This window comes from Synchiropus splendidus, chromosome 16, assembly GCF_027744825.2.
Source record: "Synchiropus splendidus isolate RoL2022-P1 chromosome 16, RoL_Sspl_1.0, whole genome shotgun sequence".
Taxonomy (NCBI): Eukaryota; Metazoa; Chordata; class Actinopteri; order Syngnathiformes; family Callionymidae; genus Synchiropus; species Synchiropus splendidus.
Window position 1 is genome coordinate 5,123,031 of NC_071349.1, and position 23,428 is coordinate 5,146,458.

General features: G+C 39.1%; 4 protein-coding genes across 7 annotated transcripts in view; 3 read left to right on the forward strand and 1 right to left on the reverse strand.

The window, feature by feature from the left end:
* Positions 1-1,381: 1,381 nt before the first annotated feature.
* lamtor3 (late endosomal/lysosomal adaptor, MAPK and MTOR activator 3) lies at positions 1,382-6,970 on the forward strand. Its single transcript, XM_053845941.1, has 7 exons — positions 1,382-1,477; positions 1,676-1,704; positions 2,629-2,663; positions 2,736-2,794; positions 3,048-3,181; positions 3,298-3,361; positions 4,489-6,970. Exons 2-7 carry the CDS (start codon positions 1,696-1,698, stop codon positions 4,560-4,562), a joined length of 375 nt encoding a protein of 124 aa, XP_053701916.1. The 5' UTR covers positions 1,382-1,477; positions 1,676-1,695; the 3' UTR covers positions 4,563-6,970.
* Positions 4,311-10,170, reverse strand: dapp1 (dual adaptor of phosphotyrosine and 3-phosphoinositides). Its single transcript, XM_053845940.1, has 9 exons — positions 10,047-10,170; positions 9,488-9,610; positions 8,874-9,007; positions 8,649-8,779; positions 8,527-8,574; positions 8,390-8,452; positions 8,224-8,309; positions 6,870-6,957; positions 4,311-5,127 (listed from the first exon to the last, which is right to left on the reverse strand). The coding sequence occupies exons 1-9, from the start codon at positions 10,103-10,105 to the stop codon at positions 5,104-5,106; spliced, it is 756 nt and encodes a 251-aa protein (XP_053701915.1). The 5' UTR covers positions 10,106-10,170; the 3' UTR covers positions 4,311-5,103.
* Positions 10,171-10,620: 450 nt separating this feature from the next.
* Positions 10,621-13,640, forward strand: commd8 (COMM domain containing 8). Its single transcript, XM_053845580.1, has 5 exons — positions 10,621-10,707; positions 11,540-11,695; positions 11,976-12,128; positions 12,941-13,096; positions 13,493-13,640. Exons 1-5 carry the CDS (start codon positions 10,663-10,665, stop codon positions 13,511-13,513), a joined length of 531 nt encoding a protein of 176 aa, XP_053701555.1. The 5' UTR covers positions 10,621-10,662; the 3' UTR covers positions 13,514-13,640.
* Positions 13,641-15,085: 1,445 nt separating this feature from the next.
* Positions 15,086-23,428, forward strand: part of adck1 (aarF domain containing kinase 1) — a 37,195-nt gene continuing 28,852 nt past the window's right edge. For 3 of the 4 annotated variants that reach the window (XM_053845387.1, XM_053845388.1, XM_053845389.1), the window contains exons 1-3: positions 15,086-15,161; positions 16,011-16,189; positions 16,632-16,715. In XM_053845387.1, coding sequence (XP_053701362.1) covers positions 16,058-16,189; positions 16,632-16,715 — 216 coding nt within the window. In that variant the 5' untranslated portion in view covers positions 15,086-15,161; positions 16,011-16,057. Of the gene's footprint in view, positions 15,162-16,010; positions 16,190-16,631; positions 16,716-23,428 lie in introns of those variants that run through there. The other variant, XM_053845390.1, reaches the window with a different exon arrangement.

Sequence of the window (23,428 nt, forward strand, 5' to 3'; positions counted from 1 at the left end):
CTGGCTGCACATCATTTATGTTCGCAGTTTTACTTCAGTCACATTGAATGGTCATAAATGACCTAAAAAGTCATATTGACTGTATTTAATGTGACCATTTAAATTATTTTCCATACAGCATTTTAGACAATGCTCTCCCAGAATGTTGGACCTCCTGATTGAGGCCGCAGCAATTAAAATAAAATAAAAAAGCACTGTAGTGAAACTATTTCATGAAACAAAATTGAAGTTACAGTCACTAATTCATTCAATTAAAATTTCCATGGGTCCGTTTCTCACATTTCTGCATTCTACACCTTTTCATTTCCTGAAATGCCGAAAAATTCTTCGACGACAACAACAACCACTAGTGAAATTTTTCGTGGTCAAGCGCTCACCTGAATGAAAGTGATACGCTCTCGCCATCTAGTGTGGAAAGATCAAATTGCTACTGGCTTTTCATGGAATGCAAACAAAAATTTTGATATCAGTTGAATACATGCCAATAAAAATGAAATGAAAACTTCCAATTAACCGACTAACAGTCAGTGCAGTGGCGAACTTTCAATAAAGTTGATAAAGTCTGCTAAATCTAAATAAAAAAACAATCTAAATAGCTCAAGTTCTTAGAGTGCCCACTTGTTTTTTTACTGAGCGGTCAGTGCATCATTTTTATTTTCTTGTTTCTTTCTTGTTGATTTTACGATTATTACTATTATTTGATCTTACAAAGTATGCAATCATAGTCCAAAAATTCCATTAAACATAATGTGCAAGACAAGAAGAGAAAGATGTGGGTGGGTTCAGGGATGAACACCAGAAAGACGAGGAACAAAACACGATGATTAAAACCTCAGCAAAAAAAAGCACGAAATGAGGAAAGTACAGATCAAAACACTGGTAAAAGGGTAAGAAAAATGTAAGGAAACACAGGATATGTATCAGACTAAGGCCCTATCCACATGCTGAAAGTGAGCAGGTCTTGTTCAATATCTTAGCACTTGGAAGACGCAAACAAAAAAAAGTTTGATCGGCTTGTTTTGAAGCTGACAGTGGCTTGGTTAAATCAAAGAGCTTCAAAATGTCTATTACATTTGCTTCTGCGTCTGCAATATTTGTGGTTGTTGACTATCGTTGTTGCATACTTCTGATATTCAGAGCTATTAAAGCACTGTTAAAATACAGCTTTGGCACTGACTAATACAGTCAGTGTTATAATGTTAGGCTTATCATTAGGTTTTATGACGTGTGTAACACATTGGATAATAATAGATATGAACTTGAGTCAGTTCAGATTATATATTTTTTGATAGACTCATTATTTCATAAGCACATAGCCCCTGCCCATACTCCTCTGCAGCAGGTGGCGGTATAGTTCCTCACTGGATTTCAAACCACGAGAAATAAACCAGGAAAGAAATCGGTCATGTGATCTGTCCTTGTGACTTGCCCGGAATGTTGCTGTGAAATCGTTGAGCTGTGAAAACATCACTGACAGGTCTGTAACAGACTAATTTTACTTCCTTATTTTACGTGAAACTGACTAAATGTAACACAAGACTGCGTCTAGAATCAGGAAATGTAAGCGGAAGTTGCCGAACAGCAAAGTTGATCAAGCTTGTCCGTGGCTTCGTGTTGTTTCAAGAAATGTTTCCTTGACACATTTTGGTAATACAACATTGTTTTGTCTTTTCAGACAGCAAGAAACGGACCGTCATGGCTGACGTAAGCGACTTCTTCGTCTGTTTGTCACTTTGTCTTTACCGTGGTCACACGTACGCGAAAGATGAGTCTTTCGTTTTCAAATGTGTTTTCAGTGCTTGTGTGGCTTGTTTGTCGATAACCGGTTGTGCATGAGTGAATTGAAAGCAGGCTGGGGCCACACAGATGCACACGGAGGGTAATTTAAAATTTAACATCATGTGGAGGTCCTCTGTGAGTGATGTAGGTTGGACGTCCTTTATTTGTCCCACAGTGGATGTGTCCATCAGCCTAATTTTGGAGGCGTTACAAAAATACATATTAAAAGTGACTTATAAATATGTGTGGAAAATGTAACTAATGTAAATTTCAAGAACTAATTGTATGCCTGTACAACCTGATGGATGTTTCCTTTTGAAATACATTTGAAGTCATCAGATTCTATAGCTGTAAGATGATATTGTGTTAGATGTATGATATTCGTGTTTCAATATGTTTTGGAATTGAAGTGCAAAGATATTAAGCAATTTTTACTCAACTTAAATGTTTTTCTTGGGGTTGTTTGACAATTCACCTGTCTGAATAGTTTCCATCCTTGTGACCAAAATACCATTTTCACCACATCCACCTCAAATAATTGTTACTCCATTATGATTCACTTAGGAGTGTGATTTCAAATTGTCACGTTAAGTAGCATCTATATAATCCATAGTTGTTTTATATATATATATATATATATATATATATATATAAGTATAGTTGTCTCTCCTATTAATTGGAATAAGCGGCATTCCATTTTACGAGCAGAAATGTCATTCTATTATTCATAAGTTAAAATTGTTGAGTCTTTCTTGTGTTTTGTTTTTGTTTGCTTATTTATTGTCAATTTAGGTGGATTAGGGATAATCCCGTATGAATGTCTGAAATACATTTCTTTGCTTTTGACAGGATTTGAAGAGGTACCTGTACAAGCAGTTGCAAAGGTTTGTAGTCCACTTTACAATGATGTGATGCTACTTGCTGTCATGGTGGTTAGATTCTGCTCTTTGTTACAGTGTTGAAGGACTTCATGCCATTGTGGTGACGGACCGTGATGGTGTTCCAGTGATCAAAGGTGTGCTCACCGAATTCATATGTTTAATGTAAATGTAAAAGAGAATGGAACAATAATGGATTATTTTGTTGGAGGGACACAGTTAAATACTGTATTATGTATTATGATCCCATTTTGGCACATTGCATTGAAAAGGCATTATTAGTTCATTAATTTGAAATAACTGTTAAAGTCACAGATGGAAAATCATGGAAATCGATTTGTGGAATGGGTTTGCAATTTTTGCATTGTGCTCTTTTCTTGTTGATCCCAGTGGCTAATGACAACGCTCCAGTCCATGCGTTGAGGCCAGGCTTCCTGTCCACCTTTGCCTTGGCCACTGATCAGGGGAGCAAGTTGGGTCTTTCCAAAAACAAGAGTATCATCTGTTACTACAACAGCTACCAGGTCAGACACTCAGTGTCCTCCGTGTACACGGATTATACAGTCTCTGAAGAATGAAATTCTTTATTATTTAAAAAAGAGTATACTATGCATTGACCTGACGTGTCGATGTTGCTCAGATTGTGCAGTTTAACCGGTTACCACTCGTCATCAGCTTCATCGCAGGCAGCAGTGCCAACACAGGTAATTTCATTACGTTGGTAACCCTGGGTCTCTCTCCAAGTGACTGTATGTGTGTTGCTGCTGTTAAAGTATGTATTTATGCCAGGAAGTCATTTCTGAGATTCATTGCTGAGTATGACTATACAGCTCTGGGGTGCTGTGAAAAGCGTCCTGTGAGAATAGCTACACCTAAGATGAAAAATCTCTACCTTGAAGTGTACTTGTCAAAGAACCATGACCATGTTGAGGGAGCTTAGGGTCCAAGCAGTCCAGGACCTGGTGCATTCAAACTGAAGACTTGGATATTAAAATGTATTGAAATTTCTTTAAAAGCCATTCATTAAGTTCATCTGCTGTGACAGCTGAAGAAGATAAATATACTCATCTCCTAAATGATTAAAACAAGAATCAGTGTCATGAGGTCAAGTTAAGTGCCATTGTTGCAAAATTGCGATAGGCAGGGTTAAACAAACCAAGCTGCAAATATGAAGTCCGATGTAGCTACTACTTTAAACAAGCAGATGGCGAACACAACTAACGTCAATCTTAGCAACGTTTGTGGGCATGTTTCTATTAGTTGTGGAGTAAATAGTTTGAAAAACACCACTGGTCAAAGAGAAGAAGAGAGTACAGTAGAGCATAACAGAGACCTGGAGAGTGACATTGACTGAGCTTCTGAAGAGGAATTTTCACACTGATGAAGACAGTACAGTGGGACTGAAAGTGACGTGCAGATGGAGCCGTCCACAACCATTCCATAATGGGAGGCATGTTCGAAACACCGCGACAGAGGTAGACACATGTAAATACTGTAGCAGCAGACAATGGAGAACCCACGGGTGGGAATAGGACAGTAGTGATGCCTAGAGCCATCATCATCATCATCATTGTTGCTTGACAGACGAGGAAGAGTGTTACCAGTGGATTGGATACACGTCTGTAAAACCTGTCCACTTTACATGGCCGGCACTGGGTGAAAGTAAAAATACACACATTGGATCTGTGAATTTGCATCCATCCCCAACTTTCGTCATAATAAAGATTTCTCTCTTTTACAGCATTTTAACCGTTTTTGAGCTACTGACTTATGCAATTTAAAAAGACTATTACACCCAAAAGGTTGTTAAATGTTTCTTTTGTGCCCACAGGTCTGATCATGAGTTTGGAGAAGGAGCTTGCTCCCCTAATAGAAGAGCTGAGACAAGTAGTGGAGATCACATAATGGCGGTCAGCTCAGTCTGGAGCAGCCCATCTGTGTATTGATAATGGTTGGTGTGTTATAAGAAGACTCTCTGTATCTCTTATCCTGTCAATTTGGCGTTTCACCGCTATGTTTGATTCTAAATAAAGTCCGCTTCCTCAATAAATAATCGATCAGTAATGGCTCGTGAACACTGTCTGAACAGTGATTTTAGCACTGGGGCACACTGGGAATATGACTGAAACCAGCATCTCAGATGCTCAGATTTGCTATTCATCTAAAGGTGACCCACGACCTCAGTTGGAGTGTTTTTATTTTTCGCTCTGAACATTTACATTCATGTAAGCGTCACAAGGTCAAATAATCATTATAGATGAGTTCATTTAAAAGATAAAACAAGCAAACACTAAAAAATGTAATAAATTAGCAGCGGTAGGACAGTACCACTGCCCTGTTGCGAGATAGCTATCACATCGATCGATGTGGCTGTCAATGAATCCCTTCTTTATGACGGTAGATGGCTGACGTCCTTGCTTGTAGTCATATCCTTGAATGCAGGTGGTTATCGTCCTTTCTGGATCTGTGACTGGACAAGAGCAGATGTTTAAAATGTCTGAATATCCTAACCTGATTTTGATTGATAGCGGGAGTAAATATTAGAGTCAGACAACTGAACCTCTGCTGATATCTGTGTGACAACTTTGTACTGTGAAGTGACACTAGTCTGAGTGGGACTTTTTGAGAAATATTTTCAGTTGTTCAGTCAAGGTCATAATGAAAAAGCTGAGTTTATCCAGGCCAAAGTGAGCTAGAGAGAGTAAAAGGCACTTGGTTTCTAACTAATTGTTTCTAACTTTTTTTTTTTATGATATATGACAGACTTATATGACAGGCCATTTGATGATGCTGAGTGTGACCAGTGCACGTCAGGGGACAAATGAAAGAAAACAATTTATTGACATCTACATTTGTCATTTCTGATAGACTATTCTTGTTTTCATCTTCATTGTGAGGCATATTGGATTCAGTCTGACGTCATCAATAATAAGAAAAAAATAGTAATAGTAGTAGTGTAGTCAAGTTATTATTACCGGTACATGTTATTACATTACATTATTACAGTGTTATAGACACCTGATGAGGTTCTCAAAAAGAATCCCCTTACCATAGTTACAGAGACATTTATGTTCCTTCCTTGAAACTGTTTGTGTTTTCTAGACCACAAGCAACAAGGAAGTGAGTTTGATGTGCATTATTTCTGCAGCTCTGCTTTGATTCTATCTACAATGCCAGCTGAATTTTGGGGAAACCACGCAGCTACAATCCACATATGAACTTGCACAAAGTGGTATTAAATCTTGCAGGCCCCTTAATTTTTTTCTTAAGCATCCATTTCAGCTTGTTTCATAAACTGACGCCACTTTGCAACACAGCGGAAGATGTTTCAGCAGCAGGCAGTGACTTCTGGTAAGTCTTGGGCCTGACACACCAACAAAAACTGTAATTTCTAACATGATTTTCATGGCTTGAAAATTTGAGCCTACTGTACCCGATCGTCACTGCCACTGAAAACAGAAATGTTCAAATTTTTAGGATGAGAAATTTGTGTCGTAATTGGGCTTATGTGAACAATCTGGATTCCCTCATTTTGATGTGGCCATTTTTAATGTGTGTATTCAGATTAATTGTTGCCTAACAAAATGAGCAAAAAGGATTCACCCCAAAAATTGTTTGTAGCACAAAAACATAGCTTAAATTGAGTCTAAACTAAAATACTCTTAAAGGAATTCTTAGTCATCACAAGCGTTGTGGTGTCAAAACAGTTGGTTCCTCACACAAAAAAAAACAGGTAGTCACTAGTGTAAAGTGAATACCAGACATCAGTCATTGGGCACACACACAGGACTGTTGGGGAACTTGTTGGGTCAATTCGCGAAATTTCATGTAAACGCAAAATGCTATCAAATCCCTGACATAATGAACTTTAGTGTGTGTATTGTGACAAAAATAAATGAAATTACATTTCAACTGTCTGGCTCAAGACTGCCTTTACCTGTCTGGAGCATGAGGAGGAGTGGGAAGGGCTGAGGGAACAATTCCCACAAGAACTTAAATAAATGAAAGAATGAAGGAAACAAATCTCATGAAAAAGGGCTGGTGCACGAGCACCACTTGGGGTCTATCTGTGCATGTCCCTGATTATCATCTTTGTTGGAAGAATAGGAATTGAACTGAGGCCCTCTACAATGGTCTTTCACATGTCCACAGTTCTTGAGAAGAATGTGGCCATGTGAGGCTGATGCATTCCCTGGATCCAAATGTACTTACCAGTTTCCATCTGAGGATCTTGATCCACTCATCTGCTTCCACAGCTGTCTTTGTACACAAGTAGAAGGTCCTCTCAGGAAACACCAGACTGTGGAGACATGAAACACGCAATTTCTTCCATCTGTGTTTGCGCAGCGCCAGTCTCTGTCTCACGAGTCAGCGCAGATGCTTTGGTGACTCTGACATTGGTGAATGGATTTCTTCCTAAATTTAATGACCAATTTGTGTAGTAGCTTTCCATCTATGTCAAATTTCTCTGTGTGACAGATAAAGGTCATCTATCTCTTTATGTCTTATAGCTCAACAGAAATGTGAAAGAAAGTGGGTACTGTATATCTTCAGATATATAAAATATTGGACAGTATATATGGATCTCAGACAGCATAGTCAAAGATACAAGGCTATAGACGACACCAGCCCTCTGTTGTGGTCCAGTACATCACTGATCTGTAGCCATTCTCTGCAGCTCCCTTAAACCTGTTGTGGTCCTGAACCCATTAGTTTAGGGAAGGTGGTGTCCAATCACATTTCAGTTTCAAGTGTAACTATGATATCTTAAAAAGATTCCGCTTGTAATACAGAGACTGTACCCACCAAGTGATTCCTTCAGACCTGATTGTACCACCACACAATTTTAATAGTTTGTTTTTACTCTGGGGCTGGAAAGGACACATTAGTGAGGTGGTTTTCTCGCTATCTTTCAACAGAAGCAGTGCAGTCAGCATGGCTGAAAGCTCTTCCTCTGTACACTACATTCCCTGTGGTATACAGCAAGTTTTTGAGGTCTGATTTCATTTTCTATTCATATATTTCCCGTCAGTCATAGGCAGGAACCTTGGAGTAAATTTTGACTCTTCACTTTCATTCAAACCCCTAAAAATGGCTCAATCCTGCTTCACACAACTTGAAATTATACAAAACAAAAAACTCCTGCTCAGTAAACCTGACCTCACACCCACTCAATTTTTCTGACCTCAAACAATGTACCATAGCATTCCAAAACTCCAACCTCAGACATAACATCACCCCAGTTAGCTCTTCACTGCACTGGCTTCCTGATAACTAATACCTTTTAAATCATGCCTTGGACTAGATCCTGGCTACATCTCAAACACTTTCAGTATGTACTGTACTGTATGTCAACCACCTATGAGTCAGTTCTTAGATCCAACTAGTGGTTCCAAAGTTGAGGAAGAAATCATGCGGACACTAAGCCTTTTCCATCAGAGTCTGCTCAGGGAGATAAGACTGCCAGAGTTCTGTTAAATTATCTTTAAGTGTCACTAAGAAAACAGTTGAAAATACACAAACATCAACTCCTTTGCAAGTGACAGCGTGGTTGAGTGTGATTTACCAGAAGCAGTTGACTCTGTTCTGAGAGTAGTCGAACTGGACCGCAGAACACTCTCTAAGGTCAAGGGTTCGGATAGGTTCAGCAGACTGTTGTAAATCAAACACAGGATGAAATTTCAATATATTATTCTGGAGTGTGGCTTAACAACATCACAGGGCACACCCACCATCTTGTCTTTAAAGTATTTGAGCTCATGTCTGCTGAGTGTGAACCAGCGCTGCTTCCAAGTCTACAAAAAATAAAGGATGGAACAGAACATCATGTCTCGTTTCTTCACCATAAACAGACAAGACTAATACTCACCTTCACTAATAATCCTTGTTTTACAAGGTAGCCTTCTTTGGTTCCCAACTGTAGTTAAACAGAAGATGCAACACTTTTCTTTTTTCCATCAAGCAAGTGAAGCACCTGTTCCTAAGCCATACCGATGGTGCATTGGCCACCAGGTCATTTTCAGTACGCCCAGTCTGAATGGCTGTGTGAACTCTCACAGACTCGTAGATGGATGGTTCCTCCACTCGCCAAGGGTATGGCTGCTTGAGCACCAGAAGAGTTCCTTGAATATATTAAAAAAAAATCATGTTTGTTCTCATGGATCAGTGAAAAGTGCTTCCTTTTGTTTTGTTGTTTTTTATGAAGTGCAAAATCACCTGTGTCACTGCCAACAAGGGGCTGATTTGCAAAATGGCTGATGAAGTCTTGCAGCGTGGAAAACTTGTTGAACCCAAACAGGTAACCATTATCCGTGTGCGTCACATGAAAATGCTTCACAGAGTTGTTGGCTCTGAATCGTCATGGAAATACAAATACAAGTTGAATTGTAGTCGAAAGTTGAGTTTTTGTTTGCTGAAAAGTTTTCCTGCTGCAGTCACTTAATCCACAAACAATTCATTCGTAATTCAAGTCAAGAAATGTAAATTCACTGATCATGCATCACAGATCTTAACTGCCAGGCCACTGGACCATCTAGTCCAGGGGTGTCATAAAAGGGGCTCCAGTGGGTGCGGGTTTCACTGAATTTGAATTATCACCAACAGCTAACGTTGCCAACTAAAAGTCAGCATTTTGCAACCACATTTGTCATCTTGATTTAATATTTGTTCTGAAAATTTAGAAAAAAAAGTCTAGAAAAAATCTAGATTTAACCAGAGATGCCATAACTCATCCATGCCACTCCCTGACCACAGGGCCATTACCTGGACGTTGACCAAGGTTTTGTTCATTCAAGAGCAGAGTACTATCATCCTCATTAACATTGGCTGACCTGACAGACAGAGCGAAGTGTCCTGGTCCACCATTACTGTTCCTCAGCAGGTAACTGCCATCACTTCCATTCGACAAGAGCAGAGCCTCTGCAGTGTGGCGGGACAGGTCGTAATGGTACCATCTGCACAGGAGAAGCTGTATGAATCTGTATATATCCTGACTGCACTGCTGAAATATGATGGAGGTGCATGTTTGGATTGACCAGCACATCCAAAGAAGCACCAACTATAGCACACAAACAGTTCAAACACAGTCCACAGTCTAGAACATAAAAAGTGGGACACTCCTTACCATCTCCTCACGTCACCCTGTGGAGACTGAACAGGAAAGGGTTTACCACTGCTCAAGTTTAACACTGTCTTTGTCTTGACCGTTTAAGGCTTCATCTTTATTCAGTCAGTTTACTGAAAATTCTTTCAAATTATTTTGTCAACCTATTTAGGACAAATCCGTTTTTTTATTCCTCATTTTACCATCGCCACAGATTAGATTATAGAAGTGGTTAAAACAGATTGTATGGTAGTTGTTTCTCTAAAGTGAAAGGCAGTTTGACTTACCCCAAACTTTTGAGATGGTCATCGACGTCGACAGAGGAGTTGTGACTGTAGAAGCTCATGCTTGATTGCTTGAAGATACTTTCACACAGACTAAGCTTAGGAGACGATCGAGCAGAAGTGAAAGCTGAGGTACTGAAGGGGAATTACATATTATTGTGTTATTGTGTCCCTTCACCACAACTTCTGCCACTTTTGCAGAAGTAAGATCTCATTGGGTGGAAACACCACGCTAACGTTGCATTATTCAGGACATTTTGGGACTTTCATCACACCCACTAAAGTTGCTTGTCACAATAATAATAATAATAATAATAATAATAATAATTATTATTATTATTATTATTATTATTATTATTATTATTATTATTATTATTATTATTATTATTCATTAATGTCATTATCTTAAATCCCTGCGCTCCTAAAAACACTAGATCTGTACCAAACTCCAGATTAACGAGTCAAAGAAAAGACCAGCGGGGTAAATCTACTCAATAAACGTGGATTTGCTGCTGGGGGCAGCAATGCATTACTACACGGGGTAAATGCCCTGCACGTCATTGTCACATGACCAAAATCAGCTGACCTGTGTCAGCGGAAAGCGGAAGCAAATGAAAACATGGATGAGACGCTCACTCAGTTGCCCGTGACAGACTTTATCCGAGTAAGTATGAAGTGTCATTTGAAAGATTTAGTTTATCCTTTTAAATGTACGGACGGAAGCTCCCTGGGAGCGACAGTGGGAGCTAAAACACCAGTCCGCATCACGCAAACAGTTACGTTGTTTGGTTATCAGGTGTCAGCTGAAACAGTGATGTGAAGCAGTTAACAACATTATTGTTGCGTTTGTATCACTGTCTGAAGGTTTTGTTGTTGTCTTTTCATTTATTTATTTTTGCTTCATCTGTTAGTTACCTGAGGAAGTGCATGCATATACAGTTCGCCAGCCGAACACTGCCTCAGGAAAACTACTCATTTCCTATATCAACTATCCTTTCTGGATTCTCTGACCTTTGAGCAGGCAGCAGGTTACTGCTATCTTCACACAGTATATACTGAACTTTTTTGTATTTTTTTTAATTATGCCTTCAACTAATAAAGGCCATCTAATCTAATCTATCCAATCTGTCCATCTAATCCTCCAACTACATACAAATGAACATCTCTAAAAATAGAGTAGACATGGACTTTAGGATCTGCAGAAATGAGAAACATTACAATTGTGAGGGTATTGATAACATTGGCCTGACTTACTAAAGCAAAGAAATGACTTGAGAGATTTGTATGAGGAACGCAACAACTTATAGCATATATAAATGTGCAACAAGTCAAATGTAACTGCTTTTATTTAAATGTAGGTAGCAAATGCATATTGCATGTTATTCTATCTGTGCATGAATTATGAATGACAGTCGAAATGAGACTGAAATAAACAGATTGTGAGGTAATCATTTAAATGGATTTTCGTCTCGACATGCTGTGTGTTTTTGTTCCAGCTGTGTCACAGAGGGATTGACAGGTTTTGTAGTCAAAAACTGCCTAGCAGCGAAGACTACAGCTCTACCTGGAGCCTGCAAGAGTGGCTGCAGAAGCTGGATTCTCTTGCGGCCATCTTCCGTCTGGCTGTGGGTAACAACAGTTCTGATGAGGAGGTGAGTAGACGTGTTGTTTTTTCTCTCAAGATGTATTTAATCGAAACACTCAGTGACTAATGCAAGTCATTTAAGCCACATCCTTGGCAATCTGAGTGCATCCAAATAAACTCTTAGGCTTGTAGTCTAGTTAGAAAATAGGAACCTCTGCATTTTTATGTTATACTACACAAATGGTCAATTTGCGACTGACGTGCAAATCGGTTCAACTATGCTGTATGGAATTTAATTATGAGCTAGATCTAAGTAGTTTTGTGGGCTTCTGTTTTTTTATCGGCAGGTGCTCGCTAGCCTGTCTGGTATAGACAACAGTCATGCACAAGCTCTGCTCAGTGTGCTGAGGGCAAGAGAAGAGGAGATCCGACAGGCTCTGATGCACACAACAAACTCCATGTCCAGTACTATTCTCCAAGACTTTGACTGGCAGCTTAAGGTGAGCAAAGATTCAAGCTTCTGTACCTGATGTCAATTTGGCTCATTCACACCATTGCTTTCCTCCTACATTCTGATGTCAGATATCCAGCACATATCCAATTTTGTTATAGTCACTGAAGAAGCATGTTAAAGCCATGCAGTCTCATGAAACAAAGTGTCCTAATTTTCAGAGACCAATAGATGACACTGTCTGGTCGGTAATCTTTGGCTTTGAACTCACGTTTCAAGGAAAGCATAAGCGGGTGGACACTGTTGCACGGGCTGCATATAAATATTTAAGAATTAGATTGCAACTGCCTATCATAACAGGCATTTTCATAGCAACATTCCTTTCATCCCACCTTCTTTTGCAACCAACTCACACAATCTGTGTTTGCATGCATACTGAAGAAATTGCATCAGTTAATCGTGTTTTGTCAGGTCTTGTCAACCCGGTCTTTCATTGGACACTGTTTCAATTGACCAACTTTTGAGTCTTTATTTTTTGTTTTCCTCATACGATTTATTCAACATTATATTTTTTTTTGCCTTGTATGTGCTACTAATTCCTGCATTTGTTGTCTTGGTTTGCTAGCACTATCATGGATTCTATTATTATTATGGATTTATTTTCAATTGGGAAAACTGTATATAAAATAAGAAAATATTTTACCCACACTCTGTAAAACACTTGACTGACACACTGACTGATACCATGCAACTCATGGGGTCAGTCATTTCACTTGCATGTTATTATTTAACTACTGTGAAGTGCGTCCTTTTCTTTTTCGTACTGTCAAGCTAACGCCACTTTTCTACGTGTCCCAACAGTTGGCTCTGTCCAGTGACAAGATTTCGTCTCTCCAGACTCCTCTGGTCAGCCTCTGTCTTGACGTCAGAGAGGATGGAGCTCTGCGTCCTGTCACTCTTGAGATTAGCAAGGAGGAGTTGAACATGCTCATCAGTTCATTGGAATCTGCTAACAAGGTAACAACAGCAACATGTATACACACTTTATAGAAACACACATTTTATATACCTGGTTTTGGATGCCCATTTTCTCCGAAAGCAGCATGTGCCCCAGTAGTTTGTAGTTCCATCTAAAAGTTCGGCTACTATCTTTTTTCTCCTTCTACTGAAAGATCCAAGTTCTACTCATATGCTTCTTTGTCCCTTTTTTTTGGGATTGACAATGTGGCATTTGGAATTTCTAAATATCCGTTTCAAACACAATGATGCATCTCTTCACTGTAACAAACTACATACTGCAAGTCATATTTTTCTCTTCATAATTAAACTGTAAAAATAGATTTTTATTTATTTATTACCTTTGAGCAGATGTGTTATAGAACTGAATTTTATGTATGATTGTGTTTCTTCTAGGTGGTCCTCCAACTGAAATGATGAAATGAACAAAACATCAAATAAACATCGAAGAACATATGAAGATAGAAGACCAGTCATTAATGTCTGAAACAATGTTGATATTTTATAGTCTGTCTTTCTTTTATGATTAAAATCAAATGCCTTTACCTGGAACTCTGATAGTATTGCATTTCTTTTCGTATTTAACATATTTAATATATCCTACAGTTTGTTCCTCCATCAACAAGGAATGGGAAATGGTACAAGAGGCAGTGCAATGTAGCACTTACTGTATATTAATGTTTTCCACATGCTATGTTTGTCTTTCAATACCAAAACAGGCATTTCTGGCTGCCCTCACAAATGGAATGAATGAATGAACGAATGTTTATTACGATCCCCCAACCGACATTCGTAATGTAACGCAACGTTCGTTGTAATAACATAGTAGAGGGTATGAGGGTTCATGAAGGAGCAGAGAGGCGAACACCGTCATAACACTGATGATCATTTTTACATGTGGATTGATCATGAATGATTTTGGCACTGTTAAAACTTTTGACCATTCTTTATGACCTCAGATGGTTTTTGTGCATGCAACTCTCAGTCAGTCGTAGTCTTCGTTGCTTGCTTCCTGTGGTGACGCTGCAGTGGTCATGGGGTTTTGTTGATTACCACATGACCCTCTTTGAACTTAATCCACAGCTTCGCAAGGAAGACGATGCGTGCGACAGTCTTCTGCTCCAGGAACCTCTTTCTCATTGCTTTTTTCAGACGTTATAAACCTTTACATGATTGTTTATGGTGACATTTCTGAGAACAAACCTTTGCTTGATCTCTGGCTTCATATTGCACATGTTGTGTTTGATCCTTTTCCCACCTTGATCTCCATAAAATAGGTAACTGTTTTAAAAGAGCACCACTGTTGGTCGGACCACTGTTGAAGAGAGCTGAGGCGTTTGTCACAACTTACTCATTATTTGCTCGGAATTTTATTTATCTATTTACATCGAGCCAGTTACTGTGAATGGTTTAAAACATTCCTCAAAGTAGCTTAATTCAGTAGCTTATTTAGTTATTTTCTGTGGGTGTAAATTCGCTATAGCGAAAACTGATATGTTTGAAACTGCAAAAGGATATAATAGAATACTCGTAAAATAAAGGTAATGAAACAATTTTCAAAAAATTTCACTTAATTTGTGAAGGCGTGTGAAAAAAAAAGTTATTATTATTATTATTATTATCAAAGCCCCGGGGTCATTTGTTTATAGTTTAATGGGTAAAAAAAAATCTCGCACATACAGGTAAATCCATTATTTCCACCAACGATTTGTTTAAATAAAGTTAAAGAAAAAAAAAAAGTCAGCTGGGCGCTTGTTGTGGATTACGTCACTTTTCATCGACGGTAGTGTAGTTCTTGCTTGTCGTACACCGATAATTTTACGAAACAATGGTTCTCTTTGTTCGACGCATTTTTGTCTTCATGAGTACAAGAGATGTATATGATTTTCCGGTCGAAAATGTATCCCACCGATCGTTCAATGGAATACTTTGTAGTTGTGGGCCGCTACGATTAGACTACATTACCCACAAGACCTTGTGTCAGTGTACAAAACTGGCGAGGTCAGAGCTGCACATAACACCGGTAAGTGAAAGGCACGGAATCGCATCTGGAGACTTTCAGTAGGTAATGATTTCTTTTACATTACTCATAATAGCATCTTCGTTTTCGATTTAATGTGAAGTATGATAGGCATTCGTTTCCTGTTTTTGTTGCGTAGCGAGGCAGGCAATGCCACACACACGTTGGAGTGGCGTTTAAGTAACAGCCGCCCGTAGTCATGAGCAGAAGTGACAAGTTTACTGCAAGAATCAGGACAGTATATCGACACCATACATGAATTCAGATGGAAGAGCAGTGCGCCCCTTTTTTTATCCGAAGATTGTTTTATTTATTACGATATTGGTATAATATGTTGATGAATGCTTAGCATCTTTGATAAAGCATATTTCCTCCCGTCCTGGTTGACTTTATTTTAGATGTGAATTTATATTATTCTATAACCATGTGTTGAAATAAATCACATCTGATTCCCAATTTTAGCTCTTCGAAAAAATAGTTTTAAAGCTGTTTTTTTTTTCCTCTATCATACCCACTTTTACTAGCTGATCTTCAGCATATAGGGCCACACTATCCATAAAGGCTGTGACATTCACTAGTTTTTTTTTTGTTTTTTTTTAATTCGATATAATATGAATAGGAAATAATGTCCAATAATAAGTAAATGAAGTAAGTATGTCCATCTTACCTTTTTGTTTACTTTTAATTAGGTGCATTGCAGTCTTTGGTTATATTTATGAATTATGAGTCTGGGTCGTGATCTGCACTTATTGGAAATTAGAATGCACTTTGAGGATCGAGGAGTCATGGCGGTTAGAGATGCTAGCCTCTGTTTAATGTTGAAGGAAAGAGTCGTCCAATCTCTTGGCAGGAAAAAACAAAGAAGCGTTGTTATTAAAGCACTTTTTATTTCAGGAACCTGTGAGGGCCCCCTGTCTGAGGTGCTGTCACTGTGCCCCCTGATGGCTGTCCGGCTGCTCAAAATCTCCTCCTTGGCCACTGCAGTGTTTGCGTCTTCTGGGGTTTACCTCTACAGCAAGCAGTTTGATATCAATGACTTGAGTTTGATTCGGTTTGGACGGGCTGCTGCAACAGTTGAGTATCTGACCTTGTACCACTGCTTCATTGTGGAGACACAAGCAGAGTGATGAGCACTACTGGGCGTCTTTTCCCAGTTTGCCATGTACATGTATTATCAAAACTGGGACAGTAATGAAGAACTAGTAGTATTCTATCCAGCATTGCTTCAAAATAATAAGATACATTGAGTTTCGACACGTTTTGTAGTCAATATTCCATACCATATATAATCCTTTCTCTATTTCGTATGTAGCCCATTACTTTGACTACACAGTCTATGCAGTGCATCATGTGCCTTGCTGAGACCAAACACTTATGCAGTACACATATATATATATACATATATATATATATATATATATATATATATATATATATATATATGCAGGATATCCATGTTGCTGAATCTTAAGTATTCAACGACCTCCTTACATTGTTGATGTTTCTTGTATGTAGACAGCTGTCATCAGCTACGACTACCTGACGGCTTTCAAAGATGTGGAACACGGAACTGAGGAGTACTTGGCCCTCAAATCTGTGGTATGATTTGATTTTTTTTTTTTCATTCTGTCCTTGTTTGAAAGTGTATCTGTAAGCTTTCCTAACAGTGTAATGTTAAAATGTGAGGTTAGGCCTTTGTTTCAATGTGTGGTGCTGTCTCTGCCTGTCATTCAAAATAGTTATCTGCTCAGCATGAACTTGCATCACTATTATTACTATTATTAATGGTTCACAAACTGTAACTACAACTACCATGCTGCAAGACACTACATGATTCTGTGATGTCTTGACGGAATGTTGTTCACTTATTCGTTACACTTGTATAAGGTACAGTATGCACTCCATTGTCTTCTTGTAACTGCTTCATGTCACTGAGATGGCCTTGATAACAAATGTACAAGTACAAAAATAAAGTGCAAACATTTTAAATGTTGGGAAGAGAACATTTCAACACATGAAGTAAACTTCCATGTAAATCATGAACATGAACTAAACTTCCATGTTGAAATGCAACAACCAACATCTTACCTAGATGGCACGTGAGTCATTTTCTGTTTTGTGTTTTGGTACAAGCCGGTATTCCACACAGGCCTACTATCTATTTTTATTTACAACCCTAATGTAGTCATATTGTATATACCGTATATAGCTGCCATTTAGAATACAAGTTGGAACAATACAAGTTTGCTTTGACAATATTGGACTGAGCTCATCTGGTGATGGTAGAAAGCCACAGCTGAGTAAGGACTGAACTGGAGAGTATTTTTGCTCAAAGGTCAGTGAACACCTGCTTTGACTGAGAGCCCACCAGGGGGCTGTGCTCCAGTGCTGGAGGAGCAGTGATCCTTGAAGAGCATGGATCAGCGTGCCTGCCTTTGTGCATGTGTCAGTTATATACACACACTCAAAATGTAAAGCCATGTGGGCCCTGCGGCCAAACCTGGCTACACACACTGAAAACAATTACTGCATGGTTGTGATTGAGCCTGCTGCAGAGGCCCCAATTATGATGAAGTTGAAGGAGTGAGTCAGGATCTCTCCAAACTTGTTTGTTCTTTTCCATATAGAAATGAGTTTCCATCTACACATTGCTTGTGTCTGAGGTTGTTGACTAACCTGTCTATGTGACTTGGTTGCGTGGCTTGATCAGGGCTTGTTAGCTCAGTAGGTAGCAATGGATTCCAATCTGGATAAAAATGTTAGTGATGGTGTTTATCACGACACCTCCTGGGGCCCTTTGTTACATTGCCTTCCAAAAATCATTACTTCACCATGAAGTGGGGCCCATTCCTGTAGAAAATAATTTTAATGTTATGTGTCTGGCCTCTGCAGCTTGAACAAAAAAATACCAAGACAAAAATGAATACACTCCCCTGTTGTCTTTTTCTGATGCACTCCTTTGGAACCATTTGGCAAGAACCATTCCCCATTGTGCCAAACACTTACAGTGCCATCATCATCTAGACAGCGTAAAAGAAGGAAGATAACTGTCTTCCAATATCCTAAGTGAACTGCAGGGATCAAACAGGTAGTCACACTATGAGCTGGGCTCACTTACAATCACAATGTGAAAAAACTTGCTCGCGACTCCTCTCAACAGTTAGATGCACAGCACTACAAGTAACTGTGTTCACTGTATGTGCTCTCAATGTCAGTGGCATTCATGATTTCAGGGGTAACTCATTTGTTTTTAGTTGCTTCACACTAGCATCAGAACTTTTATGGGAGGAAGAAGATTCTGTATGTCTGGATCTTAGTCACTTCTGCTGTCACTTTTCGCTGTCATTTATCAAATGTTTTTTTTTTTTTTTACTATTTTTTAAATGTTACATAAGTAGTCTAGAACAGTGATTGTTAACCAAAAAATGTATGATGTTTAGATGTGTTTTTATTATATTTATGTTAGCCATTGTTTTGTTACATGTCCAGTTTTTCCTATTTTCCCCAGTTTGCTTCGTGTTTATTTAGTTGTTTTTTTTTTTTAGTAAATATGACTTACCTGGTTTTGCTGAGTTTAAGTGAAAGTAGATTAACACTCTTCGCACAATGCAATTCAGTATGTCTGAAAAGTTCAACACTATGCTTTGCACCGTAGAGTTGCCATGATGACGTTCGGAGCCGGCCGTCCTTTATACTTGACACTAAGGACGGCATAAAACTTATCAAATAAAGAGGAAACGTGATATATTGGTCAGTTAGTTTTTAACTAACTGACCAATATATCACGTTTCCTCTTTAGTCGCTAGCAAGTTGCAAGTTTTCAATTTGTAACTTGTGTTGAACCAGTCAGCACTGAAGTGTGTGGATGGTGTTGCCAGGTTATAACAAAGGTCCCTCAGAGAATGGTGGAGTGGGTTGCCAGCGGTCTTGCATAGCTTGTTTTGCCTCCGCAAAAGTCCTCATTCAGGCTGCTCTGCGTGTTGTTTCACTGAGTGATCGCCTGAAAAGGTGACACTAGACAACCCAAGCCTAATGTTACTTTTTTTTGCACTAACCCCCGCCTCAAGCTCATTCCCCTCCCAACACACAAACTTGCTCTGTAAAAATAGAAGTAAAAATATCTATTTATATATATTTATCTATTATATATATTTATACAAAAATAAGTATTTATAAAAACAAACATCTGAGTCAAAATTTGTACAGGTGGACTCAGTAGCTGTTGCCACAATAGCACTTCCAGTCTCACTTTCTGATGCAGGGGTCTCATGTGCAGTTTCACTTGGTTGACCCTGATTAATTTAAAAACAAAATTCTATCATATTCAGTGGAATAATCGGGCGTAAACACCCTTTCCATAAAGGCCACCATGATGACACTGTCCTGCTGACAAAACAGGGCATCCAATTGTTCATGTTTTGCAGTTCCCACAACGCCCAGATGCCCCTCGAGCTAAAAGCCTGCCACTTATTACCTCTACCTGTACCTGTCGTGCACCTGTAGTGATGCTTACCTAATGCACCTGACTTCCACATTCAGTCCAGGTGAGGTACTCTGCCATAGGCTTCCTCAGTTGCCGCTCCTATTGTCAGTCTCTTGAGTTTCTCTCAACGTCCTCAATGCAGTTGATTGAATTCAATTCAATTGGTGTTTAATCTTCTCATTTCCACACTTCAACTCTTCCCTCCCCACACACTACCAGCCTGTAACTGGTGTGTTCCAGGGTGCTGTAGCCCAATATGACACATTTGCTCAAATTGTGCATCAAAGTTTTCTTACTTCATGGACGTGTACTGTAGATGGCAGTTTTCCATCTACATGACTCCTGTTTCTTTATGATCGAGATGCCCTTGTCCAACAACCAAAAATGTTATTTTCTTTGTCCAAGTTGTATTAAGGTGTTGATATGCATTCTAGAAGGCCAATCTTTTTGGGCTAAGGCCCTTTGACTAGCCCCCAGTGCTAAGGAAAAAAAAAGAAAATTGCAGTTTTAAGTTTCACAGTCAATGCATAATTTGTATTTTTGTTTTTATTGATTATTCTAAACATAAGTTTATACATAAAAAGTAAATCTAGAATATTTGAGTCCTTAAAGGGTCTGTTTCTTCTGACTCATTTGCTTAAAAAATGCTCACTTATTTCAGTATGTATGCGTGAGTACTATTAAATTGTCTTGGAAACCTCTCAGTCCAACGAAATCCTAAACCACCCCAACCCTAATGTTACCCCCGCATGGAGTTTGTGCTCCTCTACTCTTAGTATCATCATTACACAGCAGGCCAATCGACGATGCGAAAATTAAAAGCAACTTACTGAACTTGCCTGAATAATGCATGAGGGCTTCTTTGGAGCCTCGTACAATTGAGTGTTCCAACCATCAGTGACCAGCAGGTAGCCAACAGAAAATATGCTAATGTATGTAATCCATGTCATTCATTGCTTTGGTTTGAGAATTAACAAAAGAAACTGACCAGTTGAGTATTTTATGGACTCTGAACTATATGGTCAGTCATTCGCTCTGTCAGTTTTTGTATGTTTGTCAGTTTATGCCCTCTCTGACTTCCATTCTTTGAGCTGCACTACTACAAACTGGCCATAAAACCAAAATATGTGCACTTCGTCATGGGCAACAAGATCTCCACCTTGGAGAATTTTATACAAGAAATAAGTTTTTGCTTTTGGTTTTGAGTGGTATGAGATTATTGTGGAAACTCAGGAGACTGAACCTGATCCTAGTTATAGTCCTGACAACCATCTGTTTGCACCTAACTGTCTGTCCCAGATCCTACAATGGTGATACTCTTGCTGTTAGGGGTTTACTCTCTCTCTTTTCTACATCAATGCTTCTAGTGGGCCATTGTATCCACAGCCATAATGGAGTATGTTTCTGTCTCCTTCTGGTCATCTTCGACCTTTCTTGGTTGAAGTATTGCTTCGACTTCCCTTATGCTGGCTATTTCTCTCCATTATGGATGAGTTCACTAAGATGACTCACTTTCCGTCCTTACCCAAGTTTGCATCTGCTACTGTATCTATAGCTGTTCTGGTGTCTCATGGGAGAGGATCTGACAGGCGAAGTCACTTTGGAGACTGTCAATATTGTTCATGTTGTAATCAGTCTCTAGGTTCAGCACTTTTGACTCAGTAGTCTCACCCAACCATTGGGCTAACTAATATAAAAATTATTTTGTTTGTTTTGTCTGGGCTGTTGTCAGGGCATATGGAGGTTTTCAGTAAAGGAAAAAGGGAAGAAAACTGACAGTAACACTGGAGGTTGTCCTGCTGTAAAGTGTCGTGATGGTTGTGAAGTTGGTGCTGTGACGCCACTCTCAGAACACGCCTCCAGGCAGCTTGCCCAGAGAAAGCTTAACAGAGAGCTGGAGAGTCTAACTCCAGGATTTTTCACTGTTCTTACTGAAACCTGTCGTCTCAGGAAATATGAAAATAATGCATTTATGTCTAAATGTTACGCATTGTCACTTTAATGACTATACATTATGAATTGCTTTTAATTAATTGTGAAATTTCAACACTGTATTTGAGAAGATACCTTTCATACAATAACACTGACCATGAGTTTTTTTTTTTTTTAATCAACTTTGGTGATAAGATGTGATTAATCATCTTCTAAAAAAAACACTTGATATTTTGAGCCGTAAAGAAGTTGATTGACTACGACTGTGAAGCGTGATGCAAGTGTCTTCCTGAAGAGCTGAGACTCAAGCTTTTCAGCTGTCATGTGCGCTTCTGTGGGAGGCGGAGACAATGAAACGGGTACAGGGAGGATAAATGGAGACTGATGTCAATTGAGCTGCTGGCTCCCTCATCTGCGCGAGGAGGGGGAAGAAGGCTGGAGCATAGTCTGAATTTGGGGGAAGCAGCCATTTTGATAATGGCCTTTCACAAGAGAGATGAAAGGGAGAATTAACTGCTGATTCAACCTTCGCATCTGCATGGTATCATGCTGAATTTCGCATGTGCATTAACAGTTGAGGTGTGTGATGTAGTCGCACTTAATGTGTGAGATTTGGAAGGAGACCTTACACATCCTTTGTCTGTTTGCATTAAAGGCTTTTTATTTGCTCAATGACGCTGAGACCCACAGTTTGCATCTGCCATTCCTATTCATATGGAACAAATTAATGAATGTTTCTGCAGACGGTTCATCCTCAAGGATTGAAAACTGTCTCCCTGTGGTGGGCATTGACTTGAAATTATGTGTGTAGGTCAAAGAGGGTTGAGCGATAATTCAGTAACTGTTTATTTCATTCAGTTATTTAAATTCTAGTACTTTTTTCCTTTTATTGAATTCTAAATACATAAGCAGAGTCCATAAATGAACCATTCCAAACTATGTTACAAAGGCAGTTGGTGTGAGAGATGAAGCAGATTGTCACCATGCTGCACCTCTGCTGTGATGAAGAATGGCAACACACAAAGTCTGAAAATGTTGTTAGAAAACATTTTGCAATTATTACTAATATTTATTTAAAAAATGTGTTGACATATTTTAGATAACATGCACGCAAGCAAGCGCGAAGATACTGTTTATAACGGAGTCATTTCACAGGTCCCAGCATAGCCAGCAGATGTCAGCATTGCCCTTCCTCTCACTGGAAGGGCAGCGGTGAGCCAGGCCCGGCTCTTCAGATGGGCATGCGCTGTCACACTAGAAGCAGCTTATACTGTAAGGACCTGTAGACGTAGAGTCCAGGCGAAGCAGGGATTTTTACTGTTTGCTCCATGGCAACTGCTTGTATCTAGACTGTCATTTGACCAGCCGATCTTCAGGTGAAGTACTCGTTGCACCACAGTGAAGCCTTGTACCTCACCATCAACTTGACTGTGGTGCTTGAGTTCCTTCATGGCCATGTGACTAATGATTTCATTTACAAACATATTTTATTGAAACCAAATTTGGATGTAGTTCAGATTGTTGCCTTTTAGATGCTGGTTTAGCTTCACTTTCCTCTGATAACTTGTACTACACTGGCTGCCACTCCTCCCTTACCACCAGAAATTGCCATGTTCTGACTCTTAACTGTTTGGAAAACACGCCTGCACAAAATGTAGCATGAGCATTTTTGTCACGGGGGTGAGCTCCCATAGGATGCCTGATGCTAAAGTTGACTACATTTATTCAACTGATCTATTGGACTATTTGTTCATGTTTTTGTCGGTTCCTGCGACACAAGCCCACTGTGCAGAGTGGTGATGTTCTTACTTACTATATTTACTTTGTTTGTTTTGATGATGAATAGTGTGGTTTTCTATTTTTATTTATATTTGTTGTTCCGATCCTTATGGATTGT